The sequence below is a fragment of the Hakea prostrata genome, chromosome 1 (genome assembly GCF_041222555.1).
Source record: "Hakea prostrata isolate BN-2017 chromosome 1, UWA_Hpros_2, whole genome shotgun sequence".
NCBI classification, from domain to species: Eukaryota; Viridiplantae; Streptophyta; class Magnoliopsida; order Proteales; family Proteaceae; genus Hakea; species Hakea prostrata.
This window is the reverse complement of record NC_142600.1, coordinates 30,687,352-30,707,274: the sequence shown is the minus strand read 5'-3', so window position 1 is coordinate 30,707,274 and position 19,923 is coordinate 30,687,352. Positions and strand designations below refer to the sequence as shown.

Here is a 19,923-nt window from a genome sequence, read left to right as displayed (position 1 = left end):
GTTTGGTTGTAAAAATCTCTAGTCATGAAATCTAGAGATTCATCTATTTACACTAAAAGTGTGAATCTGTAGATTTATGGGTAATGGTGAAATCCAGAGATTTCAAAAAAACTATACATTTGCATATTCACAAAAATCACGTCGATCAAATAGTTTTTTAGGATGAATCTATAGATTTCATTCCACAACCAAACATCTAATTTTATAAATTATAATTCCATAAATTTGAAATCTCTAGATGTTTGAAATTTCTAGACTCATGTAACCAAACATGCCCTAAACCATTTCATTCTTGACCAATAATGAATTCTTTTACTTATTTAATTTTAAATAGGCATAATAGAGAATGAAAATTGAACAAAAAAAAGCCTAAGTACATTGTGAGTCCTTTCTAGACCTACCCCAGAAGATTTTAATACTAAATTGTAATTAAAAAAGAATTAACTATACATACCAATCATTTGATAATTGTTTGTAGTCATTAGCAAAACAAGAATGTTCAAGTAAGGTTTATGACTTCTGAGTATGGGAAGTACAAAGGCTCCATTGAAGGTTGTTCCATGGATACAACTTAAGCCTCTTGAGAGTGGAAATAAAATTTTGATGATCCAAGATTTTGTTAACACAGCCAAGTCATCCATTGTTTGTAATAAAGGCGTGATTAACATTGTTATCTGAAAAAAATCCAGTTCCCCAAATGAGATGAATCATTGATGTATAGACTCCCTCTAAATCCAACGGTAAAATTGGATTTTTCCTGGAATTATACATAAAGTAAGAGAAGAGTAAGGATTTAAAACAGTAAGAGAAGAGTAAGAGAAGAGTAAGGATTTAAAACAGTACGTGTTGGTATAGTATGTTTCAATACGACAATGGTATATGGAAACAGTAATAAATTGTATGGTACGGCATGGTTTCGATATCTAAATAGTACAAAAATTATATGAAAACGGTTTTTGTACAGTATTTAACAATGCAATACAATACAACTTTAGTATACAAATGGTACAACATCCCTACAGAAATGGTATTATTCAGTATACACAGTCATAATGAAACTTGAATCCGATGCCGGACTACAATTAAGCGAAAATCGTTTATAGAAACCACAACATAATGTTTTTGAAAGAGTTTGCAACGATATGGCTTTACATGGTTGGTTCAGATTTTTGTAGGACTGCAACAAGGCTAGACTAGGCCAGGCTTTAACAATCCCAAGCTCAACCCTATAAATTCTAATCTAAGTTTATTCCTGCCTTGACCCTAATTCAGAGTCAAGGATTATTGTCCTTGACCCTAAGCCCTACAAGGCCAAGCTAAGCCCATTCCCACCCTGATTGTCCCTAATTGGGCCAGGTCTGAATGGGTTGGCCCTGCTTGATCCTGTCCCTAGCCCTGATTGACTCTTGGCGTTAATTGGCCATGTCCCTACCCATGATTGGCCATGTCCCTAGCCCTGATTGGCCATATCCCTCGCCCCGGGCTCGATTAGCCCTGTTTGTGGCACTCCTTGGCCCTATCTTGTCCTTGTAAATTTGTAGTTCTTGGGTTTTTTTTTTTCATTCACTTGATGATCCCATGTAGGTGCGTAGATTGGGTCAATTTATAACAATACTTAATCTTGTGTTTATTAGAATCTTATGTTCAATCTAAGTTGTCCATATGGTATTAAGGTGTTAAAGAAATATATCACCTTACAACAGCAGTTACAAATATATCATCTTTGTGTGCAATCCAATTTTATGCTAAATAAACTTCATATTTGTTAAAACAGCAGTTACATAGTTTGGCCGTATTTATTACAACCATTTTCTTTTGATAATCTAGGGCAGATTCATATGCTATATGATTGAAACATTGTTGGAGTGTTAGATGGCTGCAGCCACTGAGCTTAATGTCTTTAATATTACATATTATCTTTACCAAAATTGGGACATATGATATTGGCCAGTTGTTGTGATTCCGTGATGAGAGTAGTGTAGCACATCCTTTTCATCGCACCATATTTCATCCAGTGAGATGTTCTTTTTTTTTTTTTGTGCTTGATCCATTCCAACATTTATCCCAACTAACATAGCCTCTTCTATCTTCCCTTTCCCTAATCCTCCAGTGCTAGCATACTTAAGTTTTCCTTTCGCAAAAAGACCAACGCTCCATCCAAAGCTATTTAGATTTGAGTTATGTACCCTTGCACATATCAAGAAAGACAAATGACCCATATTAGTCAAGCTTCTACAAAGACAAGTATTTGGTTTATTAGTAATTACAAAGATCTCTCTATTTGTGGTATCATGAGGATCAGGCGAGAATAAATTTAAATCCTGAATCCACCTGGATGTGTTATGTAACACTTTGGTGGGATTAGGAATGATTTTATTAAAGACTTAATTATTTCTTTCCTTCCAGACAAAGTAACAGGTTATTATGAAAACCGACGCCATCCACTTTTGAGTCTCTTTTTCAATCCCAGGGTCTAGGATAAAAGAGCTGCAAAGATCCATTATAGACCCCTGCCTTAGCCTTTCAGTTCTTAATCCTAGATGTCTAGCAGCCCATATTCACTTTGTCCAGTCACATGACTGGAAAACATGCCACATCAACTCCACATTTTTTTCCACACAGCTCACATATTAGATTCAACGGCATCCATTTAGCAAGTATTTGTTCCATTGGTAGTCCTTCATTTAAAAGGCGTCAAAAGAAAAGTTTAAATTTGGGATGAATGGGTAGTTTCCAGAAAAAGGCCCACCATCTTTTAAGAGAGTTGGATATCGGCATATCTCTTGTTTGTAGTAAGGTTTTCCATGCTAGTTTGACAGAGAACTCACCATTACTAGAAATAAGAGATATCCACTCATCTGGGTCACTATTCAGAATTAAATTTGAAATCCTTGTAAACTAGGGGGGGGGTTGAGGAAAGAATAACTCCCTGTTTTGATGGTTGACTGCCACTTGTTCAACTGATGAGGTCCTCGCCCACAGCTTTGTGTTTGATGATAAATAAGATTGATCACCCGGTTCTTTTATCCATGGATCGAACCAAAATGATGTAGTCCTTCCATTTCCTACCTTCCTCCAAGACCATTTTTTGGAGGGTTGGTAAGATTTCACAAATGCTGTTCTAGGTCCAAGAGCCCTTTCTCTTCATTACCTTGGGATCGAAAGGCATAGTGTTTGGAAAGTACTTCGCCTTCAGTGTCTGTACCCACAATGCTTCCATGTGTTTCAACATTCTCCATCCTTGTTTGAGTAACAAAGCCTCATTGATATCTTCCATTTTCTTAAAACCCAATTATCCCTTCTCTTTGTGTTGACAGCATCGATCTCACGAGATAAGTGTCAGTTGCTTCTCCTTTGTTGGATTCCCTAACCAGAATTTTTGACATAATGAATCTATCTCTTTGTGTGCAATCCCCTTTGGCATCTGATTTTCAAGTCTCGTGACCATTTTCTTTCCATGATTGGCATTGGATACTGAGTATTACCTTGGTGGTTGCAGGTGTCTGAACCCTTCCAGTGATGTTGTGGGGATGGGGCTTTTTTGGGTTTGCCAAGGAAGGTGTGTACATATGCAGATCGGTTTGGATGCTTTCCAGTCTCTTCTTCAAGCTGTTATCAGTGGGGTGTATCAGGAACTTCTAAAGGCAAACAACTTCACCTCTTAACCCAGCAAGTGCGAACCAACTGCTCACTGTTGAATTCTCTACTGCCCACACCAAGAGGGGATCAGCAGCCTCTTTACTTGTTCTCGGTTTTACTAGAGTTATGTCACAAGTTTGGACATCTATTGTTTGTAACATTCCTTGGCCTTCTTTGTCTGCTTGTTTAGAGTGTTGTGTGCTGTGGGAAGTACAACAGATGCAGTAGGATGTTTTGGTTTTGTTGTCCTCTTAAGAGTTCTGTATATAACTTTGCAAGAACTTTGGTTTATGTAATATTTCTCTGTTTTCCCCATTAAAATAAAATGGAAAATATAGATTTACTAAAATCCAGACAAATCTTCAATTATTTTTAACCATATGAATGCCTTTTGGTATACTGGAGCAAGCTTGCCCATTTCCTATCCCATATACCTATGAAAAGAGATTCATCATCAGGACTCAGTGATACACCAGATATCTCCCCGAAGAAATCAATCTCTTGCCGTAGCTTGTAATCCACTTTTGTGCTATAGATGTGTACAAAATCTGCAGGCTCGGCCACAGCCATGAACTGCCCATCGGAGGAGAAACGGATTGCCCGCACTGAACCCATTTTTCCTTTGAGAATTGAAACAGACTCTGAAAGCTTTCGAAGATCCCATACTCGACATGTCTTGTCCTGATTTCCAGTGGCAAAAGTGTGGCCATCAGGATGCCAGGCTGAAGCAAATGAGTAATCTAGGTGACCAGTCAATGTTGAAATTGTCTGTATCGAGATGAAAACAGAAACATAGGATCCATCAGTCAATACATCTTCTCATATATGTGTTTCAAAACTAAGCTGCTAGGTTGACCAACGTGAAAACATATGAAGACATAATATACCTTCCCATTTTGCGAATCAATAAGCACTGCATCAGGGTTATCTCCCACAACTGTGATAAGCTTGCGATCTGGACTGATGGATGTGTGCTGCAATGAGTTTAAACTTTGAACTATCATAACTAGATCATTTTACGCCATCCTCGAGAAACTAAAAATGAACAACAAAACTATTGCGAAACCCACTACAAGTAATGGTAATGGTTAAAGGACTAACATTCACTGGCCAAGGGAAGCGGAAGTGGTTCAAAAGCTGAAATTTCTCCATGTCAAATTCTCGCACACCACAATCATTGTTTGATGCCATGAAATGGACTATTCCACTGCAAGCAATTCTAGATCAGATCGTCTCGTCCAAATAAGAGATAACAAGTAAACAAATTATTTAGGGAAAAAAGGGGGACTAGACACAACCTCAAGTTATCGTATATCTCAACAGCATTTGTTGCTGTATTGTCATCAGTCCGCGTACAAAAACTGACTCCCCGTCGATCCAAACGCTATAATAAAAAAAGCAGCATGGTATATAACACGGACTTCAAAGATAAAAAGTATTTAGAAATGAATTCTTTGTCCAAGAAAAAATAAATTTTGCTCTCTAAACAGATGCATGCACCTTTCAACAGATTCACATCATAACATAATGCTAAACAGAAGGGCTGTTAACCACTGCTGATCCTACCTATGAAGGGGTAACAAAAAAGGGGGTAGAATCTGGAGTTGGGAGCTGAAAGGACTAGCAAGAAACTCGGTACTGCCATTGCTTGCTCAAGATCATACGAGAGCTCAGGAGGAGCCTATCAAATTATTCATGAATACGAATGAAGAAATTAGTATGAGGAGATCAATAAACCAACTTGGAACTGATTTCGTGATGGTGCTGTTAAAGATGAAAACTCAGATTTTGAAGGTGAGGGGTCGGGATGGGGTCCCCAAAAGCAAATCTTGATCAACCATGGAAATTTGTACTCATGTATTAGATTAGATTGACTCTAATCTATGTTATACAGGAGAGAGGATGAACAACAGAAGAGCTTCTGTTCCTTTGATTGAAAGGTGGAAGTCAGCTTAGTGGAGGATCCCTGCTTGTCTTTTTCAATTCATCACTTCACTAAGAAGACACATAAACAGATTAAGAGAGAAACTGATGCAGATCCAGGGTCTGAACACACTATGTGGATTGCGTACGGGTCTAAGTACCAGAAGTCAAAATGATAGAAGGGCATCATAATCCTGTCATAACTAGAACCTCATATTAGTTAAATCATTAGGTAAAGAAGATATGAACTGATGTGAATCCCAAACACCCCACTTGGATTGCTTATGGCCCAACAAAGTACCAGAAGTCAAAATAATAGAAGGGCAACATGATCCTGTAATAACACAAATCTCTTGAGCTAAATCGGTACGTAAAGAAGACATGGAGTAATAAGAATTAGGTTTCAAGCGCAAGGCATATTTGGAGGGATTATAAAATATGGACCAATTGGAACAAAGGGAGAAAGGAGTAACATGGCAAAATGGATAATAGGAGGGGAAAAAAAAGTTATTTTCTTCAACCTTCAAATTTCACAAGGGTCAGTATAACGAGCTAATGTAGTATGGAACTTTGGATGGCCAAAGCCCTAGGTATTGGGATCCCTCCTCCCCTACACCAGCACCATTAAGTGTAGGATTGGCGTAGGAAGTCCCTAAATCATGGGCATGACTAGGATGTGTTATGTGTTAATTTTTCTATTAATCGATTAGTTCTTTCCATTTAGTCATTGTTTGAAGAAGTAAAACAAAAAGGACTAAAGTTTACCATTCACATATAACAGCGAACCTGGTAAACAACAAACCTGCCTCCCACCTCCCACAAACAAGAAAAAAAAATAAAGATAACCCAACAACAACCCATAAAGAAGAGAAACAAACCACCCAAAGACTCAAAATGACCTACAAAACATCATCCACACACCCCCCCCCCCCTAAAAAAAAAAAAAAAATCCCCCAATCAGAGAACAGATTGAATTTTGATTGAATACTTCCCTGTCCCTGTAGGAAACTCAGACAAACGAGCAGCAGCCCCAATCACCCCTGAAAACCAAGAAGAACCCCCAATTTGGTCCATCCTAGGAAATCCTAAAATTCAACCAACCCAAACGAACCATCAATTTGCTCTCATGGTTGGATAGAATTTCACTCTCAACCCTAGTAAAACTCAACCTAAAGATCCTGCCAGAATTCTCATCCTGAAGCTGCTTCTCTTTCACTTTACAGAAGGTATCTATACTCCACCATCTGCCAAACCCTAATCCTTCTTTCTCTTTTTGAGTAAAACTCGATCTAAAGCTCCTGCTAGAATTCTCATCCTGAACCTAGGTTCCATTACTACTACTCTTCACTTTACAGAAAGTAAACCCTAACTCCACCATCTGCAAAACCATAATCCTTCTTTCTCTTTTTGGATAAATGAACTCCAGCCCTTCACTGATAGCCTTCCCTACATGCACCTGATATCCTTGCCACCAAACTTTGTTTATACCAACACCCAGTCTCGACGTAAAACCCTTTTAGACTTACCTGAGCTTGCAAGTTCATCCTATATCCTGATATTGGCTCAGTTGCTGATGCAAGTTCATCACCCAAATAGGCTTTGTTTTATTAGGAAAAAATCCAGTGTTGGAAAGAACTTCATCAAAACCACCCGTACGGCCCTCTAGGAAAACAATATTCCTGTGGAGGGACCTAGAAGACGTGGCATGCATCGCTGAGACATTTTTGTCGGGCAAAAGCTCCGAATACATAGCGCGGGCTCAGAAAACCCCTTCTATCATGCCCCCATTTACTAGGGCTAGGTGGGGCCCATGACAGCTAAACCATAACATCCCAACTGGGGGCTATCCAGATTAGCTCATCAGTATGGATTCCTGCACAACCCTCTCCCCCCTATCAGTTGATGCAGTACTATAAGTAACGTATGTCCACATTGTTCACAACAAAGATACCTAGGAATATGCAATAAAAATTTAGGAGATACATTAGTTCCTTTATCTTTAAGGGGCTCAATTATTACAGTTGTCCAATTCTACTGCAGAAACTAAATAAACAAAATTTTAAAGTCGGCTACGCTCTGGTCTACTCCTCATCTCCCAAGTTGTTGACATCCCGAACTTGCGACTCCATTTAAACGAAGAAATCCCTGAGGGGTGAGTTCCACCTAACTCGTGAGGAGACCATATATATATATATATATATATATATATATATATAATGCAGGTCTATAACATTAGTAACACGGTTCATAAATAACTAGTGCTCAAGTACAGTCTCTCAGTCCACAAAATGAAACTATGACCATCCATACCACGACCAAGGTTAAGGGATATTAGGTCCACACTTGGGTCGCCATCCCTCATCATCCTCACCATCCACTCATCACAACCATTGGCTTAGAATGGCGCGTACGGGAACTTACCTAGCCAAATGTAAGGTCTTCTACTCTAGGTGCACTCCATGGCTTGGGAACACCACCCTCAAACAACCCACTATCTTGGCCTGGCTCCCCTCACCATTCTAGGAGCACATATCCTCAAGCACCTACCATCTTGGACTAGAGTACCAAATGTCCCTCAAAGCTCTCATTCCATCTACTGGGTGGCCAAGGGTACCTTTACTCCATACCACGGGTTGCCAACCTCAATTCCTCTGTTGATAGGGTGGTTGCACTCCATGATAGTTCCTAACCCAATGCAACTATATGGCATGGATGAATATGCAGGCATGTATGATGATATGAGATCCTTGAGCATTCGGAGGAAATGGCCTTAGCCACCACCCCTGTCATATCATAAGGATGCAATTCCCCAATTTCCTGTAATCTTATACATTCACATAAAGTGATATGAAAATGGTAAGTAAGATATTAACATATAAGTATAGTGTCTCCATTGAGTGTGGGACCCACATGTTATATTATAAATGCATACAATATGTCATACATGGTTACACATTCATATCAACAACAACAACAACAACAATAAGCCTTGTCCCAACTAAATGGGGTCGGCTACATGGATTCTTGCCCTCCAATCAGTTATGTTCGAGGCCAAGCTAGATACAAGGCCTAAGCTATACATATCCTTTCTCACCACTTCTCCTAAGGTCATCTTAGGTCTACCCCTAGCTCTTCTAGTTCCTTCAATATGGATTATATCACTTCTCCGTATAGGGGCATTTATAGGTCTCCATTGAACGTGGCCGTGCCACCTCAAACGACTTTCTCGAAGCTTATCACTTATGGGAGCAGGCCTGGACCAACTCGAATATGATCATTTCTTATCTTATCCATCCTAGTTTTGCCACTCATCCATCTTAGCATCCTCATTTCTACTACATTGAGTTTATCTATATGATTCTTTTTAATAGTCCAACACTTTGCACCGTACATCATAGCTAGTCGAACAACGGTCCTATAAAATTTTCCTTTAAGCTTTAATGGAATACGCCGATAACATAAGACCCCGAACACACCTCTCCACTTCATCCACCCTATTTTAATTCTTTGGGAAATCTCATCCTCTAAATCACCTCTTTTACTTATGATTGAGCCTAGGTACCTAAAACAATTACTCTGAGGAATCTCTTTATTGTCAAGTATCACCACCTTATCATTTGCCCGATCATGACTAAAGTTACAAACTAGATATTCTGTCTTCGATCTACTAAGTTTAAAGCCTTTTGATTCCAAAGCTACTCTCCATGATTTTAATTTGGTATTAATCCCCACTTGGGTCTCATCAATCAACACAATATCATCCGCAAAAAGCATACACCAGGGGACCTCATCTTGAATGTCTTTGTTTAATTCATCCATTACTAGTGCAAATAGATATGGGTTTAAAGTTGATCCTTGAAGTAGCCCAACTGTTATCGGGAATTCATTACTTTGTCCCCCCATTGTTCTAACACTAGTCACCAAACCATCATACATATCCTTAACTATATCTACATATTTACTTGCAACACTTCTTTTCTCTAGTACTTGCCAAATTAACGCTCTAAGGACTCTATCATAAGCTTTTTCTAAGTCAATAAATACCATATGAAGGTCTTTCCTACATTCTCTATACCTTTCCATAAGTCTCCTAATTAGGTAGATAGTATCTATTGTAGATCTTCCCGGCATAAACCCAAATTGGTTCTCTGTAACAGTAGTTAAGTGTCTCAAACGGGTTTCAATTATTCTCTCCCATAATTTCATCATATGGCTCATCAATTTAATGCCCCTATAGTTAATACAACTTTGAATATCTCCTTTATTTTTGTAAATTGGAACCACGACGCTTCTCCTCCATTCATCGGGCATTTTCCATGTGCTCATAATCTTATTAAACAACTTAGTCAACCAAACTAGTCCATGGGTTCCTAAGCTCTTCTATACTTCAATTGGGATTTCATCAGGACCTTGTGTCTTGCCGAGTTTCATCCTCCTTAAAGCTTCCTTTACTTTGGACATTGAAATTCTACGTATATAAGGTCGGACATTGGTGCCTTGGTGAAAGGTGTAATAGTTCAAATCATAAGTGCTTGAAGAATGCTAATTTAGTAAACTAAAGAAATAGGTTTCCCATCTTTTCTTAATGTCCTCCTCACAAACTAAAACTTTACCATCTCCATTTTTAATACATCTAACATGGTCAAGATCTCTGCTCTTCCTATCCCTCATCTTAGCTATCTTATAAATAGATTTTCCCCTTCCTTCGTGCCCAACTTATTGTAGAACTCTTCTTACTTCTTTTCCCTTGCTTTTCCCACAATTTTCTTAGCTTCATTTCTAGCCAACCTATACCTTTGAAGATCCTCAACATCCTTAGTTCTTTGCCATGTCTTAAAACTAGCTTTTTTATTGCTAATGGCAGCTTGAACCTCACTATCCTACCACCACGTCTCTCTATAAGAATGGAACTTTCCTTTTGATTCACCTAGGACATCTTTAGCCACCTTCTTAATACACATAGCCATCTCATTCCACATTGCATTGGTATCCCCTTTAAAATCCCATTTTCCTTGCTGACTACTTCATTAATGAAGGATTTTGAGCACTCTCCTTTCAAATTCCACCATCTTATTTTGGGATAGTTTACCTTGTTTGTAGGTTCGTTCCGATCCAATCGATGTTATGCTTCAATACTGGCCAATTAGCCTATTATGGCATACATAAGTTAGTAACATGAGTGAAATGACTAAACCTCCAAAATTTACCAAAATCAGGCTTGATTGGCCCCATATGAGACACCCTGTCGATACAGAGGGTACCAGCAGGTTGTATAGCATCGATTGGCTGTATCGATTGGTATACCAGCAGGAAGAAGGCCACCTTGAAATTTGGGGGTTCTTCTTCCCCATTTCCAGTGGGCTTCCCAACAAGTGTTCCTCACTCAAAGACCTATTTTCTGCCAAATCAATTAACCAACTAACCTTCCATTCCGTACTTTAGATTGGGCTTCCACCCAAAGATTGGGTTCCAAACCCAAATCTTCCTTATCTTAATTGAACTAATACACCAATCATTGCAGTAGTCTATTCTAAAACCTAGAAACACAAGGAAACCATTAATGGAGAAAAGCCCCTTTGTCTTCCCCACAATCCACCACAAAAGGTTTCACATATGAACCCATTCATAGCAAATTTGAAGAAATTAACATGAAAAGATAGAGGACAGTGACATATACCTTATTCCTATACCTTCTTGCTAATTCCTCGCGTTGGATTCCCAAGTTTGGCAACCAATCCACCTCCTAATCCACCTCCTTTAGCCTCTTCTCCCTCTATTCCTCTCTCTCAAGCCTCTTATTGTGTTTTTTCATGAAAAAAGACCCCCTACCTCGTAGTATAGGTCTCTTTAGGGTTCTAGGAGTCAATTACCATTTTACCCTGTGTTAAATACTCTTGACCAGACATAGGTAGTGGTCGATAGTATCGAGCGGCCCTATCAATCACTAGCCTAGTAATGGCCCATTAGGAAGGATAGAATAGACCTGAGGTCCCTCCGATAAGTTCGAGTATGTGCGAGAGGTCAAATACTAATATGAGAACGTGAAATTTTCTGATAGGGCATCTCATATGTGTAGTTTCTGAAATTAGACCATCCACCTCACCATTCCGTCAGGATATATGTTTCTTCTCCCATCTTCTTCCCACATGCCTGCATGGTCCGGGTCGCCCTCATCCACATTTGCGAGTCGAATTGTAGGACCCATACTCACTGCCCACAGCATAGCAATGCTAGCTCTCTCGAGTCCTAAACCTACAACACAACTGGGTTAGAGTTCCATGGGGGACATAAACTTTTCTGGGAGACATGGCAATTGATTCCATTATCCTTACCTTGGAAACAACAGAGACCGAGATCACAATGTAGCAGTGGAAACATCTATATAGAAAGAGAGGGCAAATACAAACTCTGATTATCTGATGGCTACTATTACTGGAAGTGTCTATATAGAAAGAGAGGGAAAGTACAAACTCCGATTATCTGGTGGCTACTATTACAATCTAAGTATAGTTACAAAAAAGCTAGAGTTTTCAAATTACAATATCATCTAAACTGAACGTTTGAACTGAACGTTTGATTTGAACACAAAGACCCCCTGGCCGAACCCTAGGTGAGGCCCCCAAGATGGCCTTGAGCTGGTGGAACCCCTTAGTAGGGGTATTTAGGGCATTTTCAGCCTTTTTTCTAGGATAATTTCTAGAATTTAATTTGGGTTTTACTTCTTAATTTGAGTTGCGTTTGAATTGGTTAAGTTGTGTATAAGATTAGACTCTTTAACAAAGAGGGTTCCTATCTTTTAGGAGGTTCTTTTGATTAGAATTTGTTTCGAGTTAGATATTGAGTCCTTGGTTATCTTAAACTTCAGCAAATGTGCCATAAGAGTTTTAATTAAAATAGAATTCAGGCATGTGCTTATTAGAGTTGAGATAACTTATAAAGTTTTATTTTCAGGTCGTGCTTTTTTTTTTAGATTCCAATTCAAGAGTCCAGATTATGCGGCAGGATTCTAGTTTGTTAGGGAATCTCACTTAGCATTAAGAGTCTTTTAGTAGGCTATACATAAGCCTATTGTTACTTCATTATGTCAAGTCTGATTAAGTAAATAAGTAAATTGAGTTTGGAGGACCGTGTTTCCTAAATAAAAAAGCCTATCTAGTTCATCCTAATGTTTCTAACTTTGTAATTTTAATTACTTTACACATCCAATCATCAATACCCATCCATTTTGAACTGCAACATTGCCCTCCCACTAGATCCAAGTTTCAGCCTGTCAAACCACTGAAACCCTACTATTGCACAGGAAGATCAAAGTTTTTGATAACACAGTCCAAACATCAGTTTTGTTCAATATTTGGACCAAAGAAGTCTCCCGACTCATGTATGGCTCAATCCAAAGCCCAGCCAAAAATCTACCTCATAAACCCTAATCCCCTCTTTTTCTCCATTTAAAACTCGAAACAAACCCAAACTTGCTGGAATTTCAAATTTAGCATTTAAACCTCTTCTGGCAACCCCAATTCCTCATCAATAACAGGTCATAGCCATACCTTCAAACCCGATCTTTTAGTGGCTCCCAAGCCAATTTTAGCCTACCCAAGAGGGCTTGTTAATAAATAATTAGCCACAGGTTTGATTCCTTACAATCTAAGGCTACATTGGTTAGTCTCCTATATCTAGGAGTATGTCACTAGCCTAAGGTTTAGGTGATAGAACTCACCTAAACAGCCAGATTTACAACAGGTTTCAGGGAAAAGTCAAATGCCTTAATAAAACCCAGCCAATACTACCGGAAAGCAGCAGCTGGAGATATGTTATTAAGTTCTGAAACTGGCTCAGCAGAACAATGGACTCCAGATTTGGTTTAAGATCATTTAACCACTAGATAGGGAACTCTTGGGGAGGGACCTCCAAGGTACTCAATTGCCCTGAGGAAGTGAATAATCCCCAAAATCTAAAGGCAGAAGGGTACATACTCTCAGAGTTATAGCAGGCCAGCCACTCAGTCAGATATTGATAGGAGGAAAGAACAAAAAAACAGAATGAGGAGAGCAAGCAGAATATACAAGCAAAGAAGAGGGGAATGGAGGGCTAACACAAGCTACTATGCCATGCAGGCTTCAACACAACAAACTTAGTTCATTCTTCAAATCTACTCCCATCATTGGGTTACAAATAATTACACATTTATAAAACCAAGATAATAAAGACATCCAATCACTTCTTATAACTTAAACTGACATACTTAGGAATCTGATAAAGCACATACTGAAAATTTCAATTAATGTTTAATAGATGCCCCAAAATAGAAGGTTATGGACACTTCCCAAATAATAAACTCTAAAATTCCTACCGAACGAGAATGAGGTTGGTTTGGGTTCTTAAACTGGTTTGATCTGATCCATGGAACAGCTCCTACATCAAAAATGTGCAGGACATCATCTATGCACAAAATTGAAGCACAAAAATTAGATGTGTAACCCAAAAATAACTGGTAAAGGGCCATCAGGAGAACGGAGAGATAGAATTTCAGAGTTGCAGGGGAAAGAATGGAAAAGGAAAAAAATTGGATAAGAAAATGGAGTTTAAAAGGAAAACGCTAACCCACCATGCAGGCTCTTCACAAACCTAAACTCAATTCATCTTTTCAATCAACCTCCATGAAGAGATTACGCCAAACACAGAGAAATAAGGCTCCTAAAAATAAAAACCAACTCTCCATCTAGAAGCCAAAGATCCTACTAGCTAACTTCTAAAATAAACAAAGATTAATATAAAGTAAAAAGAGTAAAACAAAGCCATTCATCCAACAGAATATATTCTAAAAATCCCCATTCATTTCCATTTGGATACCCAAACAGGTTGGTCCAGCCCAAGGTAGTAAACCTGCATCAGTTACGTTTACAAAACAATAGGTGTTCCAAATATAGTTGTCAAAAAATGAGGTACTTCAGGCAAAGTATCTCAAAACATTAGGTACCCTGGGGGTAGTTTACCCATTTGGGTTTATAACTCTCTAGACGTCAAGATGTTGACACAGCGAAACTTATGTTTTTCATCTATTTGTGGTTTTGACGTCCATCAAAGCCAAATGGTAATCTATGCTTAAAAAATCAGTTTTCTCATTCTTTTAAGGTGTGAAGACATGCATTGTGGTGGACTTTAAACTTTACTAATATATTACGATTAACTTTGTATGTCCTCCCACGGAATCTTGTAGGCCAAAAGTTAAGCCCAATCAGATGATCCTAACCACCACGAAGGTTGGATCACTTTGAAAGGCCAAGCAAGCAATAATGGGTAAGAAAATCCTAGTTGGTAAACAACAGAATTGTGACAACATACATCATTTGTGCATGTAGTATCCAAAAAGATTAAGGAAAAGCCTTTCAAATACTCTTCCTTAAAGTAATAAATCAGAAGTCATCAATATGGTGTGAACTTGTGCTAAATTGCTACCTTCGTGTGTAGCTGTGAAAAAATGCTCACCTTACAAGCAAGTTCTCCTTGAAAACCCCCTACAACTAGAAAATTGTCCTTGACTGCAAGTGTGCTGATCTTGGTCTCCTTGAAACCTTCTAATAAACTTCCTTGATGTTTCTAAAGAAGCAAAACAACAGCAGTCATCATGAAGCTGCTATAGGTGTCCTTACCGTGGAGGAAGGAAGAAAACAGAACAAGAAGAGAAAACCATGAGTAAGGTAGATTTATTTCCACCAAAATATACACCCCTCCCCCACCACGCCACAACAAAAAAAGGGAACAATCCATCTTGTTAGTATTGGCAGAACAGAACATGCAAGCAAAAATGTCATACCTCAGTTGGTGTGACATGTCCAGAAAAGTTGAGGACCTCCGATGAATTGCAAGATACCGAGGACCAGAGAATAACTGAATTGTTTGACACCAGATATACGTCATGTTTTGAAGTGGCCCAAACCAAGTTCCTCAGCTGCAAATAAAAAGATAAGGCAGTGTCAATAAAAATTACACAGAGGGGAGTGTTCCTCCCTCTGCTCTAATATTGAGAGGTAAGTAAGAAGATTATGCTTTCTTGTGGTCTAACTGAATCATTATCAGCCTGGAGTCAAAGTGCTCATCTGCTACTACAATTCAATGCAGGATAAACTTAAGAAAAGGAGAAATTTGCTTATGTGAGCCCAAAAAGAAAATGGATTTGCTCAGTCTTCAAATATTCTCACAAGCAGAGCCTAAAAAACCTTTTACTATGAAAATTTATATGTATACCTGTTGTAAGCAAAAACATCAGTGTAGGACACAGAACACCCCCAAAACCCATATACAGAAGCACATTCATGTAAATTATGCAAGTCATCACATTTAACAAGTGCAAATATAACTAAGTAATCCAAGTTGTCTCTCAAAAGTCAAAAGTGAAAGACAACCTCACATAGGCACGTTTGCTATCTAGATTATGGAAGCTCCACCCATTTGAGCCCCCAACTTGTTTTCTGGTTTGAAACAGAAAACTTGAGCCTGTCCTATTTATTTGTTGGAGAGTAAGACCACATAGATGTTAAGGCAAGTAGATAGCAAAACAAAAGGTAAAGCATTCATATATGTGCATATAGGTCTATAGGTGTATCTATCAAAGCAAGTTAAGAGGAAACAAGTAAGCATCATGTAAGACCTAGTTGAGCTAGAATAACAGCAATAAACAAACAGCAGAGTCAAGAAAATGGTCGATGTCCACGTGATAGTTTGAAGACTTGGGCACCACAGCCCAGCTTAGTCTGCCAAAAAACCAAGTTGGACCGAGATCTCCTTGAGTTCTCGATCTAGGGTCAACATAAGTGTACAACATGACATATGGACATGAAATAAATCTATAAGGAAGGGATTGAAATTTATAGTCAGAAGTTTAAACTAGAAACACATGACAAGAAAATGATATCAGCAAGGCAAAACATATTGTATCACGGAAACAAAATTACTTACAACAGTTTCTTATAGCCACCAAGTTCTCCAGCAAATATCTGGAAGCAGAATTAGTTACACACAGCTAATTCACTTGAATTAGAATATAACAATCAGGCAAGTGAATATTGATCTAAAATGACTAAGAAATAATAGGGCCATTGCTTTTGGACAGATAAATTGCAAGTTTAAAGGAATTTATGTGATGAGTAGGTACATTATTGCCTCGACAAAATTAATTACAAAGTATGTAACTTTTGTAAAACAAACATATGAGCACACATGCACACTTGCAATGAAAATTATGAAACTTAAGAAAGTGACTAACCTGGAAATGTTGAATGCTGGGCTGCACCAGCCCTGTATTGTTCTGAAATTCGTAGTAGTTCCCACCCTTCTCCACAGGTTTGCATGCCTATAAAAGCCAATGATATTGATATTTCATTGTCAGCCCCTTGAAAAAAGAGGAACCAGTCAAATAGAAAAAATCTATAGTAAAGCCAACCATACAAACATTAGTATGTAACCTTGTCTATGACTTCCCCTGATGAAGGAATGTTTTCATAATTCTTGTACTGTTCCAACCTTGTTTGCCTGTATTCCTCTCTTGTAATATTCAATCTGTTCCATGGGAGTCCCTGAATATCTATCCCTCCCCTAGCTTGTGCAGAAGATATATTAATTGGCTTTGTAAGCTGTGAAATTCAAGATAGCAACATGCAGCGATGGAACTTTAGGCCTAGTAATTCAAGACTTGGCAGAAAGATATTGTTCTTTTCTGGGGAAGGGTTAGCAACAAAGAAAAAAAAAAAATCTGCACAACCACCAAAAAGAATTTTGGGCTGCCAAGTACGGGAGAAACCCAACCATATCATTGTCATCGACCTCTGCTTCACCATCATCTCTGCCACAAAACTCCTTATCAATCTCATCCACAGCATCAGTCATATCTCCTTCATCATCCATGTAATCAAATTCTACCAGTCGATAATAGGACGTGCTATGTCTGCACCAAAATAAGGAACTGTTTAAGATAAATTCAAGCAAAAAGAACCACCTTTAGGTGACTGAAAGAGACCTCATTCGCAATTGCAGGAGAGAACCAAATTTGAGGAATTACAAGAAATAAAAAAGTAAATTCAAAGATGGATGATGACAGTATTTGGATGCGTCCTCATGAAATAAAACGCGAGATGCAAAACCTTCTCTTCACAAATTACTACAGACCAAGTTGTCGAAGCTGATCTTAGGAACTTAGCAGCTTAGACTAAATGTAGCTAACATATATCCAGAGACTAACAGTAAACATATATGCATACATTTCTGAAACTGTCGATTCATCTGTCTTGGTTATGTGGATTACATAAATTAACATCAGATCGTAATAACAACAGCAGGGAGAGAGTTCAAGTTTGGGTTTAATTTTGTTTCTTTTTCATTTCACTTCACAATCCAAAGATCACCAGAAACCCCACAATAATTGAAACGCAGAAACTAACAAAGTAGAACTGCTAGCCTATTCTAGTAACAACCAAGACATAAACATAACTGCATCTACACTGAATTGAAAATTAAAGGATAAATGAAACATCAACATCTAAAAGATGCATAATAGTATTTCTGTTACGTTGCAATAACCAATATTTTCATTCCACGGAAACCTCCCAACTGACTAATGTTTCAATATAATTCATAGGAAGGTCACTCAGTTAACTTTTCATGTTTGCCTCAACTCTGAACCAGGACAAAAACAAACAATACCCAAAAAATTAGCAAACAGAATCCCATTCCATCTCTCAAACCAAAAGTTTGCATACACCCTATCTTCGCCAGAAGTCTCAGGGAAAAAAGAAGAAGCAAAAGACCAAACAGATTGCCTGCATTAAAAAGTTATAAAGAACACATCCATGAATAGAAACCCAAAAAAAATAAAAAGAACAATTACATTCTAGATTTCCAGAAAAAGGAATCAGAGGAAGATAAATTCTACCTTGCAGACGAAGATCTATGAGATCAAACCCGGAGCAAAATTCTCTCAATGAATCTCTCCCTTACCTTTTCTCTTCTTTACGGGGAAGAAAATGGCCATCTGAAGGAGATGTCTATTTAACCGTTCTTCTTCTTCTTTATTTATTTATATTTAACCGTTCGGTTCGGTTTAAAATGTAGTTAGACCATTTTGCATTGCTGAATCCCAAATCATTTATAGAAACAGTTTGGTTTCCCGGTTTCATAGTTTCATTTTTTCATTTTAACAATGAAAAGACAATGAGCAGAGCAATCGACAGCTCATTAAAAACACAAAAAATGAAAATCTAAATTTGGGAAGATTCGCTGCATCCTTTTGTAACTCAAGTTGAATCTTCTTATAAGCTTAACCAAATAAAAGACAATGAAACGATGTATTTCGAAAGATTTAGAAGTTCTTGAGATCTCATGTTTTTCAAAAAACTAGTAAATATGCACCCCAAATCAAGTCAAATATTTGAAATCCGAGATTCATCTTCTCAGGGCATTGAAGACCAACTTGCTTACCCTATCACAGATAGAAGTATTTGCAAATTAAGTGTTTAAAAAATCAAATCAAATCCAATCCTAAAAGAAACCAAAGGAGTGACTGGAGCTGGGTGAATTGCGATAATGTTCTACCATTTGGAAAAAAAACTTCAATTTGCATCGGGTTTGGTGGTGATAATGACTTTTGCCCATAATGAACAAGAGAAGAGACAGTGGAAGAAGAGGTGCTCGATTTATTCTGTTACATTTCTCCCGTGCTTCAAATTATATAAATGATGAAATTATATAAATGATGACTCTACTATACTTATCTCAAAACTATTTAAAAAAAAAAGAGGGGGGGGGATAAAATTTCCAAATTTGCCCTACTCTACCTCAAAACTATTTAAAAAAAAAAAAGAGGCGGGGGGGGGGGAGAAAAAGTAAAATAAAAGATAGGATTCACATCTTTTAATTCGTTTCCTGTAAGTACTTATAATCTATGCAAACAATCAACGTATTTCAGATGGAATTCCCTACAGCGAATGAGGCAAGTCAGGCCCATCCAAGTTCCACTTAATTGTATAGGGAATCTATTCAAAATTGATGTTGAGACCTTGCAGACTCCGTTGCTGCACCTCGGGCGTTAGCTATTATTAACACCCACTAGATGAAGCAATCACCTACAAGCTGAGCACTTGGTTACATCAGAGACATGGGTGCCAAGAGTAAATGAGATTTTCAAACAGACCTTACATCAAACCTCTTGGCCAAGATGCCAAAAGCTTGCTTTGATTTCAAATAATCCAGGAAATGACACAATGGAAGAGATGATCCTGGTGGCGGTGAGTAGACCAGATCGCTCCCATAGCACACAGGAAGGGAGAATGCGCTTTGAGTATTTGATGTCCATGCATGGCTGCATTCAAA

The 19,923-nt window shown here is 38.2% G+C and overlaps 1 protein-coding gene across 5 annotated transcripts; it reads right to left on the bottom strand.

Moving 5' to 3' along the window:
* Positions 1–3,050: 3,050 nt before the first annotated feature.
* LOC149028719 (putative WD repeat-containing protein C2A9.03) lies at positions 3,051–19,231 on the bottom strand. Of its 5 annotated transcripts, XM_089138763.1 has the most exons (11): positions 18,488–19,025; positions 18,259–18,374; positions 17,365–17,503; positions 17,025–17,192; positions 16,826–16,912; positions 15,377–15,511; positions 15,049–15,159; positions 4,938–5,023; positions 4,741–4,846; positions 4,527–4,613; positions 3,055–4,407 (listed from the first exon to the last, which is right to left on the bottom strand). In XM_089138763.1, exons 3-11 carry the CDS (start codon positions 17,461–17,463, stop codon positions 4,012–4,014), a joined length of 1,275 nt encoding a protein of 424 aa, XP_088994889.1. In that variant the 5' UTR covers positions 17,464–17,503; positions 18,259–18,374; positions 18,488–19,025; the 3' UTR covers positions 3,055–4,011. The 5 variants fall into 5 exon arrangements, with proteins under 5 accessions (XP_088994898.1, XP_088994889.1, XP_088994891.1 ...); XM_089138765.1 differs by lacking the exons at positions 18,259–18,374; positions 18,488–19,025 and adding an exon at positions 19,147–19,231; XM_089138768.1 differs by lacking the exons at positions 18,259–18,374; positions 18,488–19,025 and adding an exon at positions 19,033–19,140.
* Positions 19,232–19,923: the final 692 nt, after the last annotated feature.

Bases quoted from the DNA above. Each gene is read 5' to 3' on its own strand.
- LOC149028719 (XM_089138765.1), bottom strand. From the start codon at position 17,463: ATGGATGATGAAGGAGATATGACTGATGCTGTGGATGAGATTGATAAG. The intron at 17,193-17,364 runs GTTGGGTTTCTC...TGAATTTCACAG, and splicing joins AGGTCGATGACAATGATATG to CTTACAAAGCCAATTAATAT. The intron at 16,913-17,024 runs GTTACATACTAA...TGGCTTTTATAG, and splicing joins CAGGGGAAGTCATAGACAAG to GCATGCAAACCTGTGGAGAA.